At 34.6% G+C, this 19180-nt stretch overlaps 2 protein-coding genes across 2 annotated transcripts in view; both read right to left on the bottom strand.

Annotated features, from left to right (window-relative positions):
- Positions 1 to 731: 731 nt before the first annotated feature.
- On the bottom strand, positions 732 to 8583 carry LOC134839693 (uncharacterized). The gene is made up of 5 exons (XM_063855315.1): positions 8090 to 8583; positions 6170 to 6290; positions 3966 to 4148; positions 1344 to 1494; positions 732 to 965 (listed from the first exon to the last, which is right to left on the bottom strand). The coding sequence occupies exons 1-5, from the start codon at positions 8253 to 8255 to the stop codon at positions 732 to 734; spliced, it is 855 nt and encodes a 284-aa protein (XP_063711385.1). The 5' UTR covers positions 8256 to 8583.
- A 2980-nt stretch (positions 8584 to 11563) lies between these two features.
- LOC134838964 (proteasome activator complex subunit 3-like) overlaps positions 11564 to 19180 on the bottom strand; it is a 78003-nt gene continuing 70386 nt past the window's right edge. The window contains exons 2-7 of the mRNA XM_063854336.1: positions 17024 to 17068; positions 16727 to 16789; positions 13115 to 13197; positions 12732 to 12858; positions 12340 to 12549; positions 11564 to 11819 (exon numbers count right to left, since the gene is read on the bottom strand). Of these exons, the coding sequence (XP_063710406.1) occupies positions 11736 to 11819; positions 12340 to 12549; positions 12732 to 12858; positions 13115 to 13197; positions 16727 to 16789; positions 17024 to 17056 (600 nt within the window). The 5' untranslated portion in view covers positions 17057 to 17068 and the 3' untranslated portion in view covers positions 11564 to 11735. The remainder of the gene's footprint in view (positions 11820 to 12339; positions 12550 to 12731; positions 12859 to 13114; positions 13198 to 16726; positions 16790 to 17023; positions 17069 to 19180) is intronic.

The following is a 19180-nucleotide window of genomic DNA, read 5'->3' as shown; positions in this document are numbered from 1 at the left end:
AATCTAAACCTTTACGCTCCCCCTACGGAAACACAAAAGCGTAAAAATCTATTGTTCCTATAAAACAACGCTTAGCTAGGTCACGTACTCGAAAAGACATTAGCAACAACAAACCAGCGGAAAAAAAACGAACAAAATTACAAACTTAGTAAGTTTACAAATTACAGTAGCAAATCAAAACTCTTTCAGTTAAATAAAAATTACTGAAAGCCCAGCAAAAAACCGTAACAAGGCAACTAAACCGACCAAACATAAGCAGACACACAGCAAGTCGGCATTTTTTTTTAAACATATTATTTTTCTTTCGAATAGAAAAAGTTCTGGCCTGGTTCGAACACAGGACCTTTACCACCTCAGGTGTTGTATTTTTCTCAAAAACCATGTGTGCCTGAAAAACTAATAAAGTTCGATTTTGATGTAAGCCAAGCTATCATATGCTTTTTCAGTAAATTAAAAAAAAGAAAATTCCGTGATGCCGCAACTAAGCCAACAAAACATAATCAGACTAACGGTAGTCGGAAAATTTTTTCGAAACGGAGTTTTTTGTCTTCGAAAACTTAAAACATTACTTCTTAAAAGAACTGTAAGTAGTGGCAGTAAACCGGTAGAACTTAAATTTGCCCGTTTGCACGTGAATGAAATCTATTGATTCAAGTGATTTTGTTAACAATTTTTTAACCCGAAAAAAAGTCTATACTCCAGTTTGATAATATTTGTTTATCACATGCGTATTAAACTACTGGAAACTTAATATGACGATGATAATGATAATGGGGAAGATATGTGGTTGCCTGAAATAGAAAGAAGTTAGCGGAGAGTATCTCTCGGTCGAAGCACTTGAGGAGTAAGAGAGTGGTGTCCCTGACTGGCTTCCACTTGGACATGGCCACTGTCTCCACTAACACCCTCAGACCTTTCCCGCCCAAGAAGCCAGTGATCAGCAACTTCTCATTACTCGCACTGATCTGAACAAATGGATTAATTAGAAAGCTAAAAAAATGTTATAACGCCCCTTAATTGCAATGATTCACTAACTGGCTTAAAAATAGGCTTAAGCATATAAAAGTACTTGACAATTTTAAATTTACAATTTTATAAGTTTTACAGAGCAATGAAATCTATTTTCATGTGGATAGATTCCTTATTAGGCACCAAAAAGGACAGAATTGTTAAGAAATCTGAAAGTCAAAAACTTTGAGGCTAGCAAAGTAACAACTCAAATTTTAAATGCTATAATGCTAGGCTTGGTAAAAGACAATCAAGATGTTAAGTTCGTCATCTTTTTATCTTCGCCTCTATAGTTTTGAAAGTCTTTTTAAAATAAAAAATTGAAATTAAGCTACCTGTAAGATCATTGCTGCATGCTGGGCTAAGTTTTCTATTTCATCGCCTCCCAAATGGGCCTCCAATTTTGGATCTAGGTGATGGGACAGAATGGACAGACAGGTAGTGAACAGTTCCTCGTACTGGTCAAAGATAGTTTGCAGCAGGCTCCTGAACATTTCAGAAATTCAACTCATCAATGTTGTAATTCAATCCAAACGAGGTGTCATTTAAAATTCATTCTATTAGATTTTTTTGGCTATGAGAAATTCGTAAAAACTTCTTGGATTCCGTTTTCAAAAAATGCGATTATTTTAGCAGGTAGACTACAGATGATACTTTGAGGTAATGAAACAAAAGGAGCAGCCCCTTTACGTATACGAGAAGGGAAAACAGACAAAAATCCACATAGAAAATATTGTCTGATTTTCAAACAGAAAGAACAAAAAACAAAATGAGCATAATTTATGGCCCGAGCACCGACACTGTTTCTATATATTTTAAAAAGCGCTCGATTGGCTGAACTCACTGTATAAGCTGACACAAGACTGACTTAGAAATATTTCAAATCGGGAATCCTTCAAAATTGCTGCTCTTTAAGAAAGGTCAATTATGAAGAAAACTTAGTTAATTTGTTACTTAGTTTAAACTTAGTTAATTTTTACTTAATTTTTTTTTAGAAAACTTATTTAATTTCTCACTTCAGGCATTTGTATTTATCGGAAGGTTAACCAAATATGGTAGAGATGATGCTTTAGAAAACAAACATTATGTATTCTCCTAAGTATTACTCAATTGTTTTTGAGAAGAAAAATTAGAAGATAGAGTTATAATCATCTTCAATTCCGAAATAAGTGTTCAAGCGTTAGACGAAATTAGCCTCAAACAAAAAATCAAAGAGCGCAATCATAAAAAAGAAAGAATTTTTTTAAGACGTTCAGTCCATTTCAGCCATAGTTTCATTGTTTCAGCCAGTCTTCAAGGACCAAGAAGACAGTAATACATCGGGTACATGTATGTATCGGATACAAATATTATCAAATTCAGACACTTAACTGTTCAAGAGTTGAAAGTTTTTGGTGATGAAATCTTCTTGAACCTAACCCTGACTGAAAATATGGAAAGTGTGGATAAAAAAGCAGATACATTTTTTGGAGTAATCGAAATCATCATAAATATTTTTTTTTGTGTTCTTAAAAACAAAAGTAATATACAAGGATACAGGGGCGGATTTAGGTGGGAGGGGCGGACGCCCCTCTTTCCTTAGGGATTTGACCCTCTGCCGACCCAAAGGGTCCCCCCTTTGTAATATTTTGAGATATCCGTTTTCGGTGACGGACCCTAAAGTTTTTCTAAAGGCGCCAATATATACAAATTTTGAGAGGGGAGCGCGTGCCGATTTTTTGGTCAAAATTTTCCAAAAGTTGCCTAAAAACGCCTTTTATGGCCCGTTTTTTCAAAATTTTGCATGCGGCGCAGAAAATTTGGCGAAAATGGGGTCTTTAGAATGATATAGGAGAGCTCAGAAAATCAATTTGGTCGACCTAAAAAAAAGATCGACAAAATTTTCGAATTTTTTTTGAAAATCCGCCCCCTCCCCTCGAGAAAATCCTAGATCCGCCCCTGCAAGGATAGCCGTTTACTGCGCAAGTTGCATAGACTGTTCTGACCGTAGTCTTAAAAAAACAACAAGTTTTTTTCAAATTAACGTCTTTTTTTTGGTTCGGCGTGGTGCGATAAAAAGATCTGAACAAAAAAACTGGGGATTAGGTATACTCGACAGTCATAGTAAAAGAAGCAAATTGAAAAACGAAATTACTAGAAAAACGAAAAAAAAATCAAAAAAAAAGTTAGAAAATTTTATCATGTTTGGCAGTTTTTGAATGTTTGAAAATGTTGATTAAAAAAAAGCGCTAAAATTCTTACAGTAAGCTAACGTTACTCCAGCCGATTTCAGGGGAAGGAGGGTATTCATGAAACTTTTCCGACGCCAAACATTCGCTGAAACTTCTATATTTGATTTTAAAAATGCGAACTTTTAGATATCATAATAAAGTTTTGAGCCAAAATCGCCAACAACTTGAAAAAAGACCATTAAACAGCTGTCATTTTTGTTTGTAACCGAAGCAGCAGGCTTCTCACAAATCACGGAAGGTTGCCTTAAATCGCCGCCACTTAAGACTTTTAGTTTAAGCAAAAGTTACGACGCATTGATGTTACGGTGTGAGCTCTAGCGAATATGTTAAAAGCTGCTTTTTGCTACTTCCTTTTTTAAAAAATATTAATGAAAACTCCAAGATTTAGGTCAAAATTTTTCGGAGCATTTCCAAGAGTATAAGTGCATAGACGTCAACTTTGAATCCCTCTGAGGGCTATAAACAACTGAACTGAACTAAATTCAACTTAACTGAATTTTCCCCGGAACTTTGGGACTTAAAAACCTCGTCAATTGAATTGCCCTGGCCCTATTTTTCAGGCGAAGCAAAAATACCAGACCAAATAAAGCTGAAAATGAAACGATTTTATAATGATTAGGACAGCTCGGATTCTGATTTTTTTCCTCTCGCATGGGTTTACTAAACCGTTTGAAATTATCATAGAACAAGCCATAAAAATTTCTATTTGATTTGCGAGCCACTGACGTTTTAGCAGTGTGCAAATGTCTGTCTTCTCTTCTGAGGGGACTCTTGAGGAGTTGCAGCAACAGGTGAGTCACTGAGATCAGACACTGAGCACTCAAGCATGTGGATGATGATTCTGTCTCATGTTTGGAATCACCACTACAACTGTTTTCTTCGGGAGTAGGCGAATGCTTCATGAACACGCTGAAAGGTCAACTCTCCGTCAAAGTTAGTAGTAAACAACCTAGTTTTGAGTTTTAAATAAAACAGCTTAGATTTTAATTTCGCATTTACGCTTCAAAAATTGCACACAGAGACGAAGTGGAGCTTCGCAACACTTGCGATGCAAAACAACAACACATTGAGCTACAACATAATGAATAAAAAAGACAGGGGTCAAAAATACTTCTGAAAAATTATGTTGAAAAAAATTACTTGACAAAAGTTGACAAATTACAGCTACAAAAGCATCATATTTGTATGGAATGAATTTCATAAGCAGGCCTGAATAAATGAAAATTTTTTACCGAGCGGCAACAAGGGAGACAAACTTGGGTCGAAACCTGTTGAGCCGAAAACAAAACTGTTGTCATAAAAAAGTTCAAAATTTAAAAGTTTTACGACCCCTTTGAAATGACACACATAATACCAAACACATAATCTCTTGAAATTGCGCAAAACAAAGTGACTAAGTCGATACAAAATAAACTGAAACTGTTTGAATACTAAAGGCCAGCTAAAACTGGAAATACCTGTTTGATAATTTTTGAACTTTTTACACTGATGCGGAGGGACAAATTTGATTTTTTCGAGGGTCATAACTTCTTGTGTAAAATTGTTTTTGACATAACCACTTATGCAGCGGAGCTTCCCACAACTCGTTCTACTCATTGAAACCAAAACCTCAGATTTGGGTAGGTAGTGTTCGAGAAAAAAAAACAAAAAGTTTCAAAAACCGGTCAATTAAAAATTTGACTTTTCCGAGGGTCGTAACTTTTTGTGTAAATAAATGTAGGCGTGATTGCTTCTGCGGGGAAGTTCTCCAGAAAACGTCTTTTCGATTGAAACCCAAAATTTAACAATTGAAAGGATATTTTTTGAGAAAAACTAAAATTTTTCAAAAAACGGTAAAAATAATGGAACATTTGATTTTTCGGAGGGTCAAAACTATGGGTCAATAAGCAGCGGAACTTCCCACAATCCGCTCTACTTATTGAAACCAAAACCTCAGATTTGGATGGGCAGCTTTTGAGAAAAATCGAAAAGTTTCAAAAACGGTCAAAAAATCGAAAAATTGACTTAATGGCCATACATTTTTGTGTAAAAAATATTGGGCGAAGCCGCTTATGCAGGAAATTTTCCCACAATTTGTTATATCCATTGAAACAAAAGCTCAGATTTGAGAGGGTGGTTTTCAAGAAAAAGTAAATAACCAAACATATGGGTCAAAAATTCCCCCAGACACTTTCTCGAAGGCTGAAGGTAAAACTTGAAAGTGGCGTAAGGTAAAAAGATACTAGGTGACTATGCAGACACACAAAGGAGTGGGCGGATTTCCCATTGGTACTATCTTTTTTGTTTTTGGGAAAGAGTGAAAAAGGTGAAAAATTTTTCCAAAGCAAAAAATCATAATTCATTTCTCAAAAAAAAAACTAAATCAGACATAGCAAATTTAAAATTTTTAGAAACTTCAGCTATAGTAAAAATTGTTTAAGTTAGAACAAAACCCATGCTTTAAAAAGTAAGCCAATAAAAACCCCACCAGGGAAAAAATGGCATTTAAAAAAAGAAAATGAACCGACAGAAATTAAGACGAAAACCACAAACACGAAAAAAAGTCGCAAGGGTAATAACAAGAGTAACATTACGACGAAAAATATTCCTGGCAATGATTGGACCAATTTGCACACCTCGAAATATGAAGCTCATGTTGTCGAAACGAAACAAGAACCCCAAACTGAAGGGTTGAAAACTAGAGAAGCTGAAAAGTTAGAGCTTTTACCATTGAAACGTTTTTTGTGACTTTTATGTGGACTTTATGTATTATCTTTTTTGGTCTGCTGGAATATTCATTGTACTTACTGAAATATCAGTCGGTTCGATTGATTTTTTATGGAAAGTGAAACATGAAAGTGTTACTAGTTAGACTGAATCGTAGTTAATACTGAAACAACCGAAGTAATATTTCCGAAGCAGTTAAATGCTTGAGGTAAGAGGAGACTAGCTTGTGTTTGTTGGCGTCGCAGATGCTGAGGAGGAGGTCGAACAGCCCAGACTCAAACAATGTGGCCTTCACCTCCCCCATCGTCATCAGGTGGAACTCAGTAGAGTGCATGAAACTCTCTTCTATCAAACAAAAAATCGCTTAATTTGTTATGAAGACATGATTTGATTGAAAAGTTGCGCAGATTTTGTCTTACGACAGATGTACCGGTACAAGGCCTCGAGCAACTAATTGAATAAATGTAACTAAATCTGCTGGTACAATATAAATGATGTGGTGGCCAGTCAATAAGCAGAATGGTCTAAGAGCAGAATGGGTCCAAGAGCAGAAAAACAGAAAAATATCAACTTTTATAAGCTAATCGGCGAATTAATTATCAGAAATGTCAACAATACCAATGCAACGAACATTTTATGCACAATTTGAGTAATTTAATCTAGAATTAAAATAAAAATTAATCAAAAAACTTAATGAAATTAGACAATTCATGCATAATTTATTCGTTTTCTTGGTATTTTTTGACGATTCTAATAATTGTTTTTATCAAATAGCCCGTATAAAGCAATATAAGTCAAAATTTTTCTGTGTTTCTGCTCTTAGACCCATTTTGCACTTGGACCATTCTGCTTATTGCTCCGCCTCCAAATGATGTGATAGGACAAAACTAATTAGTGGGTGGCTATTCGATCGACAGAAGGACAGAAAAGTGTCAACCAATCAGAATCGTCTAAAACCATAACAAGCTCCTATTCGCTGAATCGTTTGTCCTATGAAACGACGAATGCAAAATTAACGGAATGAAAAGAAGAGTAGCCGGTTGCTGCGCAAGCAGCACAGAAAGTTCCAACCACATTCATTGAAAAAAAAGTTTATTTTTCGATTTGTGCGCGATAAAATGAGAAGGTAAAAATTTTGCTGGTAAAACTAATTTTTTGCGTCTTATAAAAGCTCTATCTAGATTATAATACCTAATCGCTCGACACGAAGCTAAAAAGCAAAAAGTTTTTTGCAAAAAAGCAGTTTTGTTCATAGAGAATTTTTTTTGATTTTTTACATGTCGTTCGAATCAGGCTGAAAGGGCTTTAATATGATTTATCACTCGACCCATTTTGATGAAATACTGGTGGTACCTCATTTGCAAGACCAAATAAAAAAAACTAAAACACCCGAAGCCAATGTTCCTCGCCACTTTCAGTGGTCTGAACAGCTATGCATATCTCAAGAGTCCTGGAAGTGGATGCGTTGCGTGCACGTCGGCGCTTCGCGTTGATAATCGCCAGACTTTTTCATAAACATTTTGTTTCGGTACGGTGCTGCAAACAAGCAACACGTATCAGGCCGATTGAATTATCTGCTTATTTTGTCATCGGCTTATATTGATTTGGTTCTCCTCGAATCATTTATTTTCACTGAGATTTTTGGAACGTATTTTACATTTTTTTTGAAAACACAACTCTGATTGGCTGCTTTTCATTTTCTAAGATTCAGTCATGTCATGCGTGACGACACGCGAAATCTGTCCCACGACGAAATCTGTTGAAACGATCTTCGATCTTCTAAAACCACCAAAAACGATCTTCGAGAATAGAAATAAAATTGTTATGCACTGCTAATGACTCTTTAAATGCACGTATCGTTGGCTCTTGTTCTCTTCACTAATTTAAGTATTTGTTAATATTTCTCTGTTCTCTGCATTAAATTAAATATTTCTTAATAATTTAAATATTTCTTAATAATTTAAATAAAAACTCAAACATAGCCATCCCGGAAAAATAGAGCTACAAAATGCACTATTACAACGTTTGAGAGCCGACCCCGCCCCTAATACACACCGTGTGAAAACTCACTGTAAGCAACAGAAGAGAATACCAGCCAGAATAATGACATTTAGCATAATAATTTAGAATTGATGTTTGCTCACCGTTGAGCTCGTTGCATAATTTGTTACCAAGTTCTCGTATCTGATCCAGGTTCTCGGCAGATGGCTTAGTCCAGTCAACGCTCTTCATAGAATTGATCAATTCAGCCGCTGGTTTAAACAGTTTGAACGATTTGCAAGTGTGTCGAAACTTCAGACTGCTTTTCATGTTTAACAGTTGGCACTCTATCTAGGAGGTAACTATCCCAATGAATGCCGGGCGCTGGATTATTTGACGACTGACGAGGCGGGCAGTTTCATAAACATCCGCTGTCGAGGGGGCGCGTATTTTTTCACTAGTTAATCAATTGGTGTCTGCTTGGATTAATTCTTTTCATATTTGAATTTAGTTGTTTCATAGCTTTCTAGATTTTTGGAGAGAATTTTAACCAGCTCTTTTATGAATTGAAGCTGACTGACAAAAATACAAATTAAGCTTGTTTTTCGCATTCTAAATGTCTCGTCTTCTTTGCATTAATTTGGTTATTTATGTTGGAATAATGCCATCGCTGAAACTCTAATTGTTTACGATGCTCTATAATCATTGTTGAAGTTAAGTTTTATGTATTTGCTAACTAATATGAAGAAGTGATTCTCAAGAATAGCGAGCAACTAACTTTGCACCTGAGAGAAGCAAATTTTCAAAAGTTTTTCGCATCTGCTTTTTATTTTTGATTATGATAGCGCCTAACACTTTTTAACTTTTCCACGCCTTAGATATCCACTGAAAACAGAGGCGACACGGAAATTCATATCATTTGCTTTGTTCACAAACTACAAAAAAGAATTAATCGCTAACTACAACCTCGTTTCAAACTAGCAACAAGGATAGCCGGTTGCTGTACACGTAGCACAGAAAATTCAGACCACATTCTTTAAAAAGCTGAAAAAAAAACATTTTTTTTTCTTTTTCAAATTAGTGACCTTTTCAAAGCCTGGTGTGACGAGAGAACTATACAACCGCGTAGATAGTTAGTGAATTAGACACAATGGGCAACATTTATTATCAAAAAACGAATGACAAACATGAAAAAAAAATTAAATAAAAATTGTGCACAATAATTTTCAAAGCTTTCTAGAACAATTTTATAGCCAAGGAAGCGATAAAGGAAGTTTTCACAACCAGTTTCCTTTTCAGTAGAGTCAATTTTTTTTAGTTTAAGTTTCATATAACAAAGGTTACTCGATCGCTCTATTCGCTCGAAAAGGACTAAAACAAACGCTCGAAATTAGACTAAATTACACACGTTTCAATATACAGTTCAAGGGCTTTAATATGATCTATCACTCAACTCATTCGGATCATAGCTTACATAAAAAATCAAGGGCAGGAAAACGTTTTCCAGACCGAGTTACATAACTTGGCCTGGAAAACGAAAAAAAAATCAAGGGCAGTCGATTGCTTTGCAAGTGGCACAGAATGCTCCGGTTACATTCATAAAAAACTACAAAAAATGTAATTTTTTTCTTCAAAGTATTGTCGTTTTTAAAGGGTGTGATACACAAACCCGTAGAGAAACTTAGGCATGACCGAAGTTATTTGCCTTCATAAAATTTGTGACAAACAAAAGAATGAGAACAAAAAGACTTATTTTTTCACAAGAACTTTCATACTTTTAAAAGAACTTTTATTGACAAAAAACGCAAAATTAATTTCACAAAAAAATATTAAAAAAAGCTTTTGTAGCCTGAAATCCTAAGTAAGTTTTAACTTTTCATAAAAAGAACGTTACTCGATTGTTTTGCTGTACTCGCTCGAGTTTGAACGGAAACTCTATAGTTTTATACCAGTTTGTCTCAATTATCTGGTTTTTCAAATGATTCCTCATTCCTTAGCACTCAATGAATGAGGCTTCCAAAAAAGTTTTTAAGGAGTGAGACTACAGTTTTTTCTAATTAAATGAAAATGAGCCCTAGACGCTGGATTTTCTTACTCCAACTTAGACTTAGACTCAAAAAGTGCTGACCAACTTTTCTTGATACTCATTGAATTTTATTGAGTTTATACTCATTGAGTCGTTCAAATCACAGCGGAAAGGGCTTTAACTTTAATTGACCAATTACGAATTTCTATCGTGGTACCTGATTTCGCAAGAAATGAAAAACGGACACACACCCGAATACAAAGTTCTTCTCTCAATGGTCGGGAAAAAAGGAGAAATAACTAAAACACACCCAAAAACTAATGTCTTCATCTTTTTTGATGGTGGGAACAAAAACCCTCTGACACATATTTTGCATTAAAAGCAAAAAAAATTTTAAAAAGTTAAGCCATCAAAAAATAGAAAAATTTTGAAAATGTGTTTTATACAAACAAATGAACACATCGAATTAACAAAATACAGTACTTAAAACAAATGAGACCTAATCGTCACAGAATTAAAATCTAGTTTCCACTCAAGTCAGAGTTCTGTTCATGTATAGTTAAACTGGACAAATTTGCAACAAAGTTTTACAGCTACGAAAAATGTTTACCCAAATGTCATTCTTTTGAATAGTTATTACAAAATTTGTGCTTGAAAATCTAATCATTTTTTGGGTATCCGATCTATCTGCAAACTCACTCAAAAATTATAACATTTTCATTCACATTTTGTGATAACTATTCAATAGAATTGAAAAGTACTGAAGTAGCTGTAGAACTTTGTCTTTTTTGTACTGGCTTTTTTTTCAATGGAAAACAAATTCGCTTAATCTTACTAAATTCAAAGCGCTTTAACATAACAAAACTTTAATTTCCCGCAACTTGAAAAAATTGCTCAAAAGAGACATCACTCGAAAAGCTGATAAGTCCAATGGTTAATTTGGTTCTACTTTCAAGGATAATCGTTTATGATTATAATTTTGTCTGTGTACCAAAATGAAAATTAATTATTATTATATGATCACTGTGGCTCCAATTTTTTTTATATATAATGGCAAGCTGCCTTATAAATCTTACAAAAACTCGCAGAAATTGAGGTTACAATAAAACAAGTTAGTCTAAACCAAATTGCTGTGAAAACTAACTTTTTGACCAAACAAGGAAACATTTTTTTTCTTTTGAAGACAAATCGATTTCAATAGGGCTTTAGTATGATACCCAAACTGACCATATTCCTGCAAAATTTCACTGAAATAAGAAAAATGGGCTAAAAAGTCCTGGTTGCAAAATAGTTCGTTCCAGTTACTTCGCGACATGAAATGAACAAAAAATTCTAAACTAAAAAGCAGATATTTCCAAGCAGAAAGGCACATATTTTAGGAAAATTCAACCATGAAATTTTGAAAAATTAAAATTGCACACGAACACTTTTTAAACGTTTACCGGCATTATAAATTATAAACTCCACTCTGAAGATGGGACCGTCAGAAAATTTGTAATAATTCTAATATTTTGAAATAAAAAAAGTTGCCATCGGATCGCTATTGAAAGCTATCGGTGTAATTTGCTATAACATATGACTTAATGTTTAATTTCTGTGTCGTAGAAAAAACTTCAGAGAAGTTATTTTTTATCTTTTACTTTATCCTGTCAACGTTCAACAAAACTCTTAAGCAATAATAGTTTGAATCAATAATAGTAAGTTTTATGCCAGAATCACGAGCAAACATATCACAAGCGCAAGTTCCTCAGCAATGTATCATAACAATTCAGTCAGTGGTGCTGTCAATACATGACGGAGGTGCTCTTCACAGTTTTCGGCTGGGTGACCTTACTGTAGTTTTTCCCTATCATGTCTGACAAAAGCAACTGAAACAAACATAAATAAAGGGTATTACACAGCCAATAAAACTGGTTAGTGTTTCATTGGTATACAACTATTTCAGCAATTGAAAACAAAAACAAAGCGGAAGCTTAGTCGACTGAATATAAGACAAATAGCTAAAGTTATTAATGATAAAGCACAAAACTTTAACAAAAATAGATCACAAATATTTCCAACTCTGATTCGTTTACGATTGTTAAAACTAAATAGCATTGAATGTCCCGACTTTAAAAAATCCTATAGTAGAACAAGAAAAAAAATCAAAATATATACTTTTGTTATAATTTTCGTGCTTTTTTAATAAAGGGCGATTGAAATAGGAAAAACAGAAAAACTACAATAACAAGAAGTAAAATCAGCAAAAAAATGGTCTCTCATCGAACTATTTGAAATCCGAGTCAGAAATTAAATGCAATGACGAACAAATGAGATCCGAATGAACCAAATTCGCCCCATTATTCCCGGACTGAACGGATAACTTTTTTGACTGAACTGTAAACTCACGTAGAAATTCCTGAGATTGACTGTGATCTCTTTTAAATCATAGAACTCCATCTCGTCACCCTCTCGCAGACCCCACTTGTGGTCTTCCACGAGGGGGTGTTTGTTCACTCTCTTCACCTGGTCGCCTCTGGTGGTCTGGTGAGAACTGATCTGGACTGACACTTTGTTGCAGTAGTCCATCACTTTCGCAACCTCACATGCGATGCCCCTCTACAACATCCAAACTTAAGTCATCAAGGTCAAATTAAATTCGCATCTAATCTTTTCCAGGAATACACGCCAAATTTTTGTTCTACGGAAAATAAGCCAAAAATTATTCCACAATCATTTGATTATCAGAAACCGCTGAATGCAATCCCAGTTTTACAAACGCCATTTTGTTCAAACACTACCTGAATGGCGACTCCAAAATTGTTGCCGCCTTCTATCTTGGGCGTCTTCAGGGATATCCAGGTCTTCAAAATGCTGCATTGGGCTGCTAGTGTCTGAATCTCAGAGCAGATTCTGCTCCTATGCATTCTGAAAAATTCGAGCTGTCAAATTAAAAATCCCATTTAAAGTGTTTTTCGGCGGTCGTAGAAAATTGGTGAAATATGCATGTATAATCAGGGCCAATATTGTTTTGAGGTTCTTGTTGCTGATAGAAAAATAGCGTATCACAAAATCATCACTTTATTTATAATCAGATAGAAATTTTACCCCAAAAAGAATCATTATCTTCAAAAAAAAAAATTCCAAAGCAGGCGAGTATATATTAATGATTAAACATACTAACGCAATTGGGTCAAGTAGTTGTTCATCTACAGTAGCGGACTCCCGTAACTGTTTCAGTCTAAGTCTCTCCTCTTCCGAAAAGGTCTGTAGAAATAATTTTCATCACAGTAATTGTTTTACAAAAATTAAAGCTATTGATCGAGTGAAATACCATCGTTACATCATACTGACAAAGGGAGCGCGTATTATCAATTATATGGTTGAGCCATAAGAAACCACGCAAAACAAAACTCGAAATTGGAACAAAAATGCCATGAGAGCCCTCGGTTTTAAAGCAAAAATCCACCCGAAGGCACATTCGAATGAATATGCTAATAAAGGTATGAGATACTGGTTTGAGTGAACGGAGAAGATCTCTGAGAGAAGTTACAAAACCAAGAAGCTCAACCAATAAGTTTGACTTGGTGTCAGTAAAAAATCGAGCTGCTCGAACGTGAACATTTGGGAACATCACAGTACATTTTTGGAATTATTTATTAGGAGCACATCACAGTACTAAGACGATGCTTTTATAGCTACATAGATTTTGCTCGATAACTGCTATTCAACATCATGTTTTTTTGTCAAAAACCCAGAAAAAAAAACTTTTTTTTTCAAGATAGGTCTGTGTAGAAGAGTTAAGACCATTTATATACAGTCACGGGATATAGAAATTGCAACTTTTTGTTTTCAGCGAACTTTTTCTTTGTTCTATTTCGAGTTTTGTTCGATTTTTCTGCAACTAATTACTCAAGGGCGAAGTTGCACTTCGCATACACAAGCAAAAATCTGACCGATAACGCTACTGGGAAAAACTGAACTTCTTAACTGATGCACGCCAATTATGACGCATTAGCAGTCAATTCTAAAAAAAATAAATTTACCAACTAACATGCCTCAAAATAAACAGCAGTCTATGGAGCAGTAATAGCATGAAAAAATTAAATATAATAAAATTAAAAAGATTTTTTTTTTAATTTGAAATTTTTTGTGAAAATCATCACCCCACACGCCATATTAAGTACACAGTGATAAATTTCGCTCCTAGTAACCAATCAATTATGGCAAATAAGCTTGCTTCAACCAAATTGGAACGATTTCTAAGACGGATTAAATCTCCGCTTACGCGTTAATAGCGTGAAATATATTGGGCCTTAATTGTCCCAAATGGCAATTTTTAAACCCCCATAACTTAACGAAAAACGATCACAGGTGAAATATCTTTCCAAATTTAAGGACAACAATACTCTCTGAATGATATTTAAAAAATCCTGTCAAAAATGGCTTGTTAAAAAGTCGAAATTTGTCTGAAAAAAAAACACCCCGAGCACAAATATTCCGCTACTTTCATTACGAAAGTCGAACAACAATAGTCTTTCATAAAATGCATAGCAATGGCTGTACTTAATAGCTGGTTATTGAACACTTTCAAAATGAACACATTTTTTAGCAACAATAGGTTGAGACGTAGGTTGGAAAAAAAGATAGTTCATACTATAACACACGCATTGCTTGTGTAAAGATACAAGGTTCAAATTTTGGCAAAAAATAGGTGAAACTATTTGAAGAGTCTTAACAATACCTCTGTTAATTCTACTATTTGTCATTTTTAGGCAACATAATGATTAAGTCAAGCGCATCAGCTTCCCAAAAACTAATTTGAGCCCATTAATTCAAATTCTTCATATTTTTTGTGAGGTTGTTTCCACAGCAAGAACACTTCTCAAACTAGTTATGATATGCCGGCTAATTTACGCCTTCAAATTGCTGCTTTTTGAGCCAATTTTTGAAGCTGAGGCTTTGTTTGTTGGCTAAAAATTTCTAAACTTGGGTTTCCACAGTCAGTCCCGTCTTCCACAATCTGCAATTTAATGCACATTAGCTATGTATGACAGTTAAAAGGCCTCCTCCCTCTCGCGGGCCGTCTTTTGTTATTACTTTGTCGTTAAGACCAAACGAGGGAGCATAGGTTTTCACTGTTAATTTAGTTTCTTGAAACGCTGTAATGTATTTGGTATTCGCACATCAATGCTGCTATTTTTGGTGCTTTCCCGGATACGCCACATCAAGTAAGTTGTTAAAAAATGAGAGATTTTGGTGGTGGGCCAGAGTTTCCTGTAAGGTTATCTTTGAGATGCTGTAAAATCGTTTGGTTAATCGGGGGACTATTAAATTGGGCAACATGTGTTTGTAACACGTTGATTTTTCGAAACTGTCAGTTAGGTGTGTAAGATGTTAGGAGGGGTAGGATGTGGTTTTTTGAACAAGTGAAACAGTAGACGTTTCGATGGCATTGTTTTAATTTGCGAGTCCACTGCACGTCATGGGTTAAAAGATTTACAAACAACCGGAAAAATCAAAAACATTTTTAATTACAATGAATTGGTTTGCAGCACAAGAAAAATTGTGATGTCGCAAGTAAACCGTCAAAATAAAGACAGACAGACAGACAATAATTCGACAAAAAAAAACAGATCTCGACCGGATCCGGACCATGGACTTTGTGCAGGCGAAACCTTTACCTCTAGGCTAACTGTGTCAGAGAAGCCCATGAATTTGATTTTTTATAAATCAAGCTATCGAAAATTCAAGTAATTTAATTTAAAAAAGTTTTAACTTGGAAAAAGTCTATATTCCGATTTGATGAAGCTTGCTCGTCACAAGCGTAAAAAATTGAAATATTCGTATCCTACGAGCTTCGAACACCGACTTTTAGCTAACTATCTCAGAAATTACGAGTAGAAAACAATGTTGATATTTGGCTAATACACGGCACATTTAGCGCACGTTATTCATTGATTTCATTAATAAGCTGGAAATTTCATCAAAATTGAGACATTGAGATTAAACAAATTAATTGGAAGGAATATTACAAAAGACTCCTCTAAATTCAACATCAAAAAATATAGCCAGTTGCTCAGAAAGTAGCATAGAAAGCTCAGACCGCAATAACGATAAAAAAGAAACTATTTCTTTTTTTTCTTCAAATAGTGTTTTTTTATTCGTGGTGCAATGATCGGACCTAAAAGAGGCCTAGATCTGAGGCCTTATTTGATAGTAAAACGAATTAGGCAAATAAAACAGAAATTTTCCTCAAAAAATGAATAGAACAAAAGAATTTTTTCAAATTCGTTTTCTGAAGGTGCAAAAAAATCGAAAACTTTTCTGGATAAAATCTAAATTTTCACGGCTTAACTCAAATTATACGAATTTAACTTTTATAAGCCTATTATACAAGCTAGCTTCATGCTTTACTTGCTCGAAATAAGACCGGGTAAATTGATCATATCAAACCGGTTTTCAATCGATTATTTTGAAAATTCTTAGATATCGTTCGAATCACGACTGAAAGGGCTTTAACATGATATAAAGGGCTTCATCATGATAGGGCTTTAACATGATAGAAAGGGCTTTATCACTCAATGATTATTTGTAATAACAGATTGTGCGTGAAAAACAAAACAAAAAACCACCCAAAGACAACGTTCCTGCCCATTTTTAATGGTCAGAACTAAAAGATTCCAGTTTGTAATTGAGAGCAAAAGTATCAACCGTAAATAAATGATAGAAATAATTCGTTAAGCAACCAATAATTACACATGACTCACTTTAGAAATTGTAATGAATCACTCACCTCGATCTGTTTGGTGAGCTGGAGACACTTTTCAGGAAACACCGAGTCAAGTAACTGTTTAGCCTAAAATACATTCCACAATAAGGATTCAATGTCATGAATCAATTCAAACTTCGTGTTCTAATCGCTTAGTATTGACCGGGCAACTTGGGATGCTTCAAAAACAAAACTGATTATTAATGGCTGAAATGTTTAAAATACTGCAGGGGATCATGACATTGAGATATCTATAAAGAAGAGAAACTTTTTGAGGATAATTGAGCGAATTGATTTCTAAGGAGTATGAACTGTCATAACCTCCATGTCCAGATCCGATTGCAGTTCATCCATTGCACCAATCTAGAACGGCAGAAGTAACGGACTCAATCCAAAACAACTGGTTGCGTTGTATGTTGCAAAAGGTTTTCCGACCTTTTTTTTTAAATTAGCCCCCGGTCCTGCTCAATGCAGGACCTCCCCCACGGTTGGTTTTCCGACCTCAAATATTGGGCACAAGCGACACAGTGTGTATGCGAATCAAAGATGATGGCTAATCTAGGCTGTCGTTCAAAAACAATTGCCACTACGATCAATCAATAACTCTGCTTCTCGGATTGTTGCATTAAATGGTGGATTGAAACTTTGCAGTTTTGACATTTGAAACGTTGGTGATATAATACAAAAGGTGGTAATTTTGAGAACTATTAAAACAGTGCATCTATTAAATTTGAGGACTAAATGCATAATTTAGCCATTTCATTTTCAATCAATTGCACATGCTACTAAAATAGTTGTAAATAAATTACTCTGCCACATGAAATGTAATTAAAAACTCTAATTTGACACTTCTTATGCCAGAAATTTGGCGTTTGAAAAAAAAATATAAAAACAGTTCGAAGTACAAAGAGCGATCCAGCTATTTAAGTTAAACCTGTCACCTTATCAACTTGAATATCACAGCGTTTCGGTGATATTCTTGCTTAAGGATATCACCGAAACGCTGATATCCTTATGCAAGAAAAAATCAAACAGGAAAAAAAATAAGATGCCGATTAAACAAAAATACTCATTAAACAAATTTGGGAATTTTATAGGAAAGAAAAAACTTCGATTGGAGATTTAATAGATTTGTTAAAAACTGATTAACAAGAATGCTCTTGCTCGCGAAAAATTTGCCGAATTACAAAAATGAATTTGATTTGAAAAATTATGTCGTTAGAGAGGTCATTGCGACAACTCATGGCAAATATAAAAAGCCACAATTCGTCGAAAACTAACTTAATCAGAATTTGTCGCAATTAATTGACAGACTGGAGTTAATTTTTTATGAGCGTCGAGAAAAGTTTTAGAAAAAAAAATCGATCAAAAACGTCGTTTTTTGGAATTTTCGTTTGGGCGACCATTCGAGAAAAATAGATTACCAGGGTTTATACTCCAACCTAGCATCTGGATACCAAAAATTTTTCACCGCGGTACGTTTTGATGAAAAATTTTGCTGAAGATTTTTTAAAAAAATTTTGATGAAAGGAGGACAGCGATAATTTTTAGTGATTTGTTTGATGAAAGATTTTGTAAATAAAGCGATCGTTTGTAGTGCTTTATTTTTTCACTTTAAATATTTATGACTTTTGCGAAGGGCCATAACTTTGTGTGGAAAATGGGTGTATTTTTTATGCAAGAGAGCTTCCCGCAACGCGTTCTGTCGATTCAACCCAAAATCTCAGATTTTACCAAGGAGTTTGCGAGAAAATGAAAAAAAAAACATGGGTCAAACAGTTCCTCCACATACTTTTTCGAAAGTGGTAGAATGTGGATTGGGGTAACAGAGACAATGGGAACATGTAGACACACTGGGGAGTGGGCGGTCTTTCCATTGGTACCACTTTCCATTTTTGGAAATCTAAACGGTAGTTTTTAAGAAATACTTAATTTATGTGAAAAGTGACAAAAATTTCTTAAGCGTCTCAAAAAAAAACGAAAAAAATTAACCCTATACATTTTCATAATATCTGTTTTCATCAAACAGGAACTTAGCGTTTTTTAGAAACTCTAATGGAGGCTCAGCTTTTAAAATGAACTAGCATCTAAGGTGCTTCGACTTTTTAACAAACTATTAAGAACCGCAGATATTGGAAATAAGAACTGCATCCTTTGTGTGTACTCTGGGAGCACCCAATTACAGGAACTTAAATTTCAAATTAAATGTTGAAAAACCATAAAATTCTGTGAAATTCTTTGAAACATTTTAAAATGACATCAAAGATGTCACATCCCGGAAACTAAAAGCACATGAGCAGTCGCATTGTAATGCAAAAATTGCACCTCCTGAAAGTGCTCTCTCAGTACCCAACTACAGCGTTGTAATTTTTTCAAAATTTGAGAAACTTCAAACTTGAACTTTCTAAAAAAACTTTTTGAAAAAAAAAACAAAAAAAAACCTCATATCTCACAAAAACACCACATTGAGCAGGCATA

The sequence above is a fragment of the Symsagittifera roscoffensis genome, chromosome 2 (assembly GCF_963678635.1).
Source record: "Symsagittifera roscoffensis chromosome 2, txSymRosc1.1, whole genome shotgun sequence".
Classification (NCBI taxonomy): domain Eukaryota; kingdom Metazoa; phylum Xenacoelomorpha; order Acoela; family Convolutidae; genus Symsagittifera; species Symsagittifera roscoffensis.
This window is presented reverse-complemented; position numbering and strand designations above follow the sequence as displayed.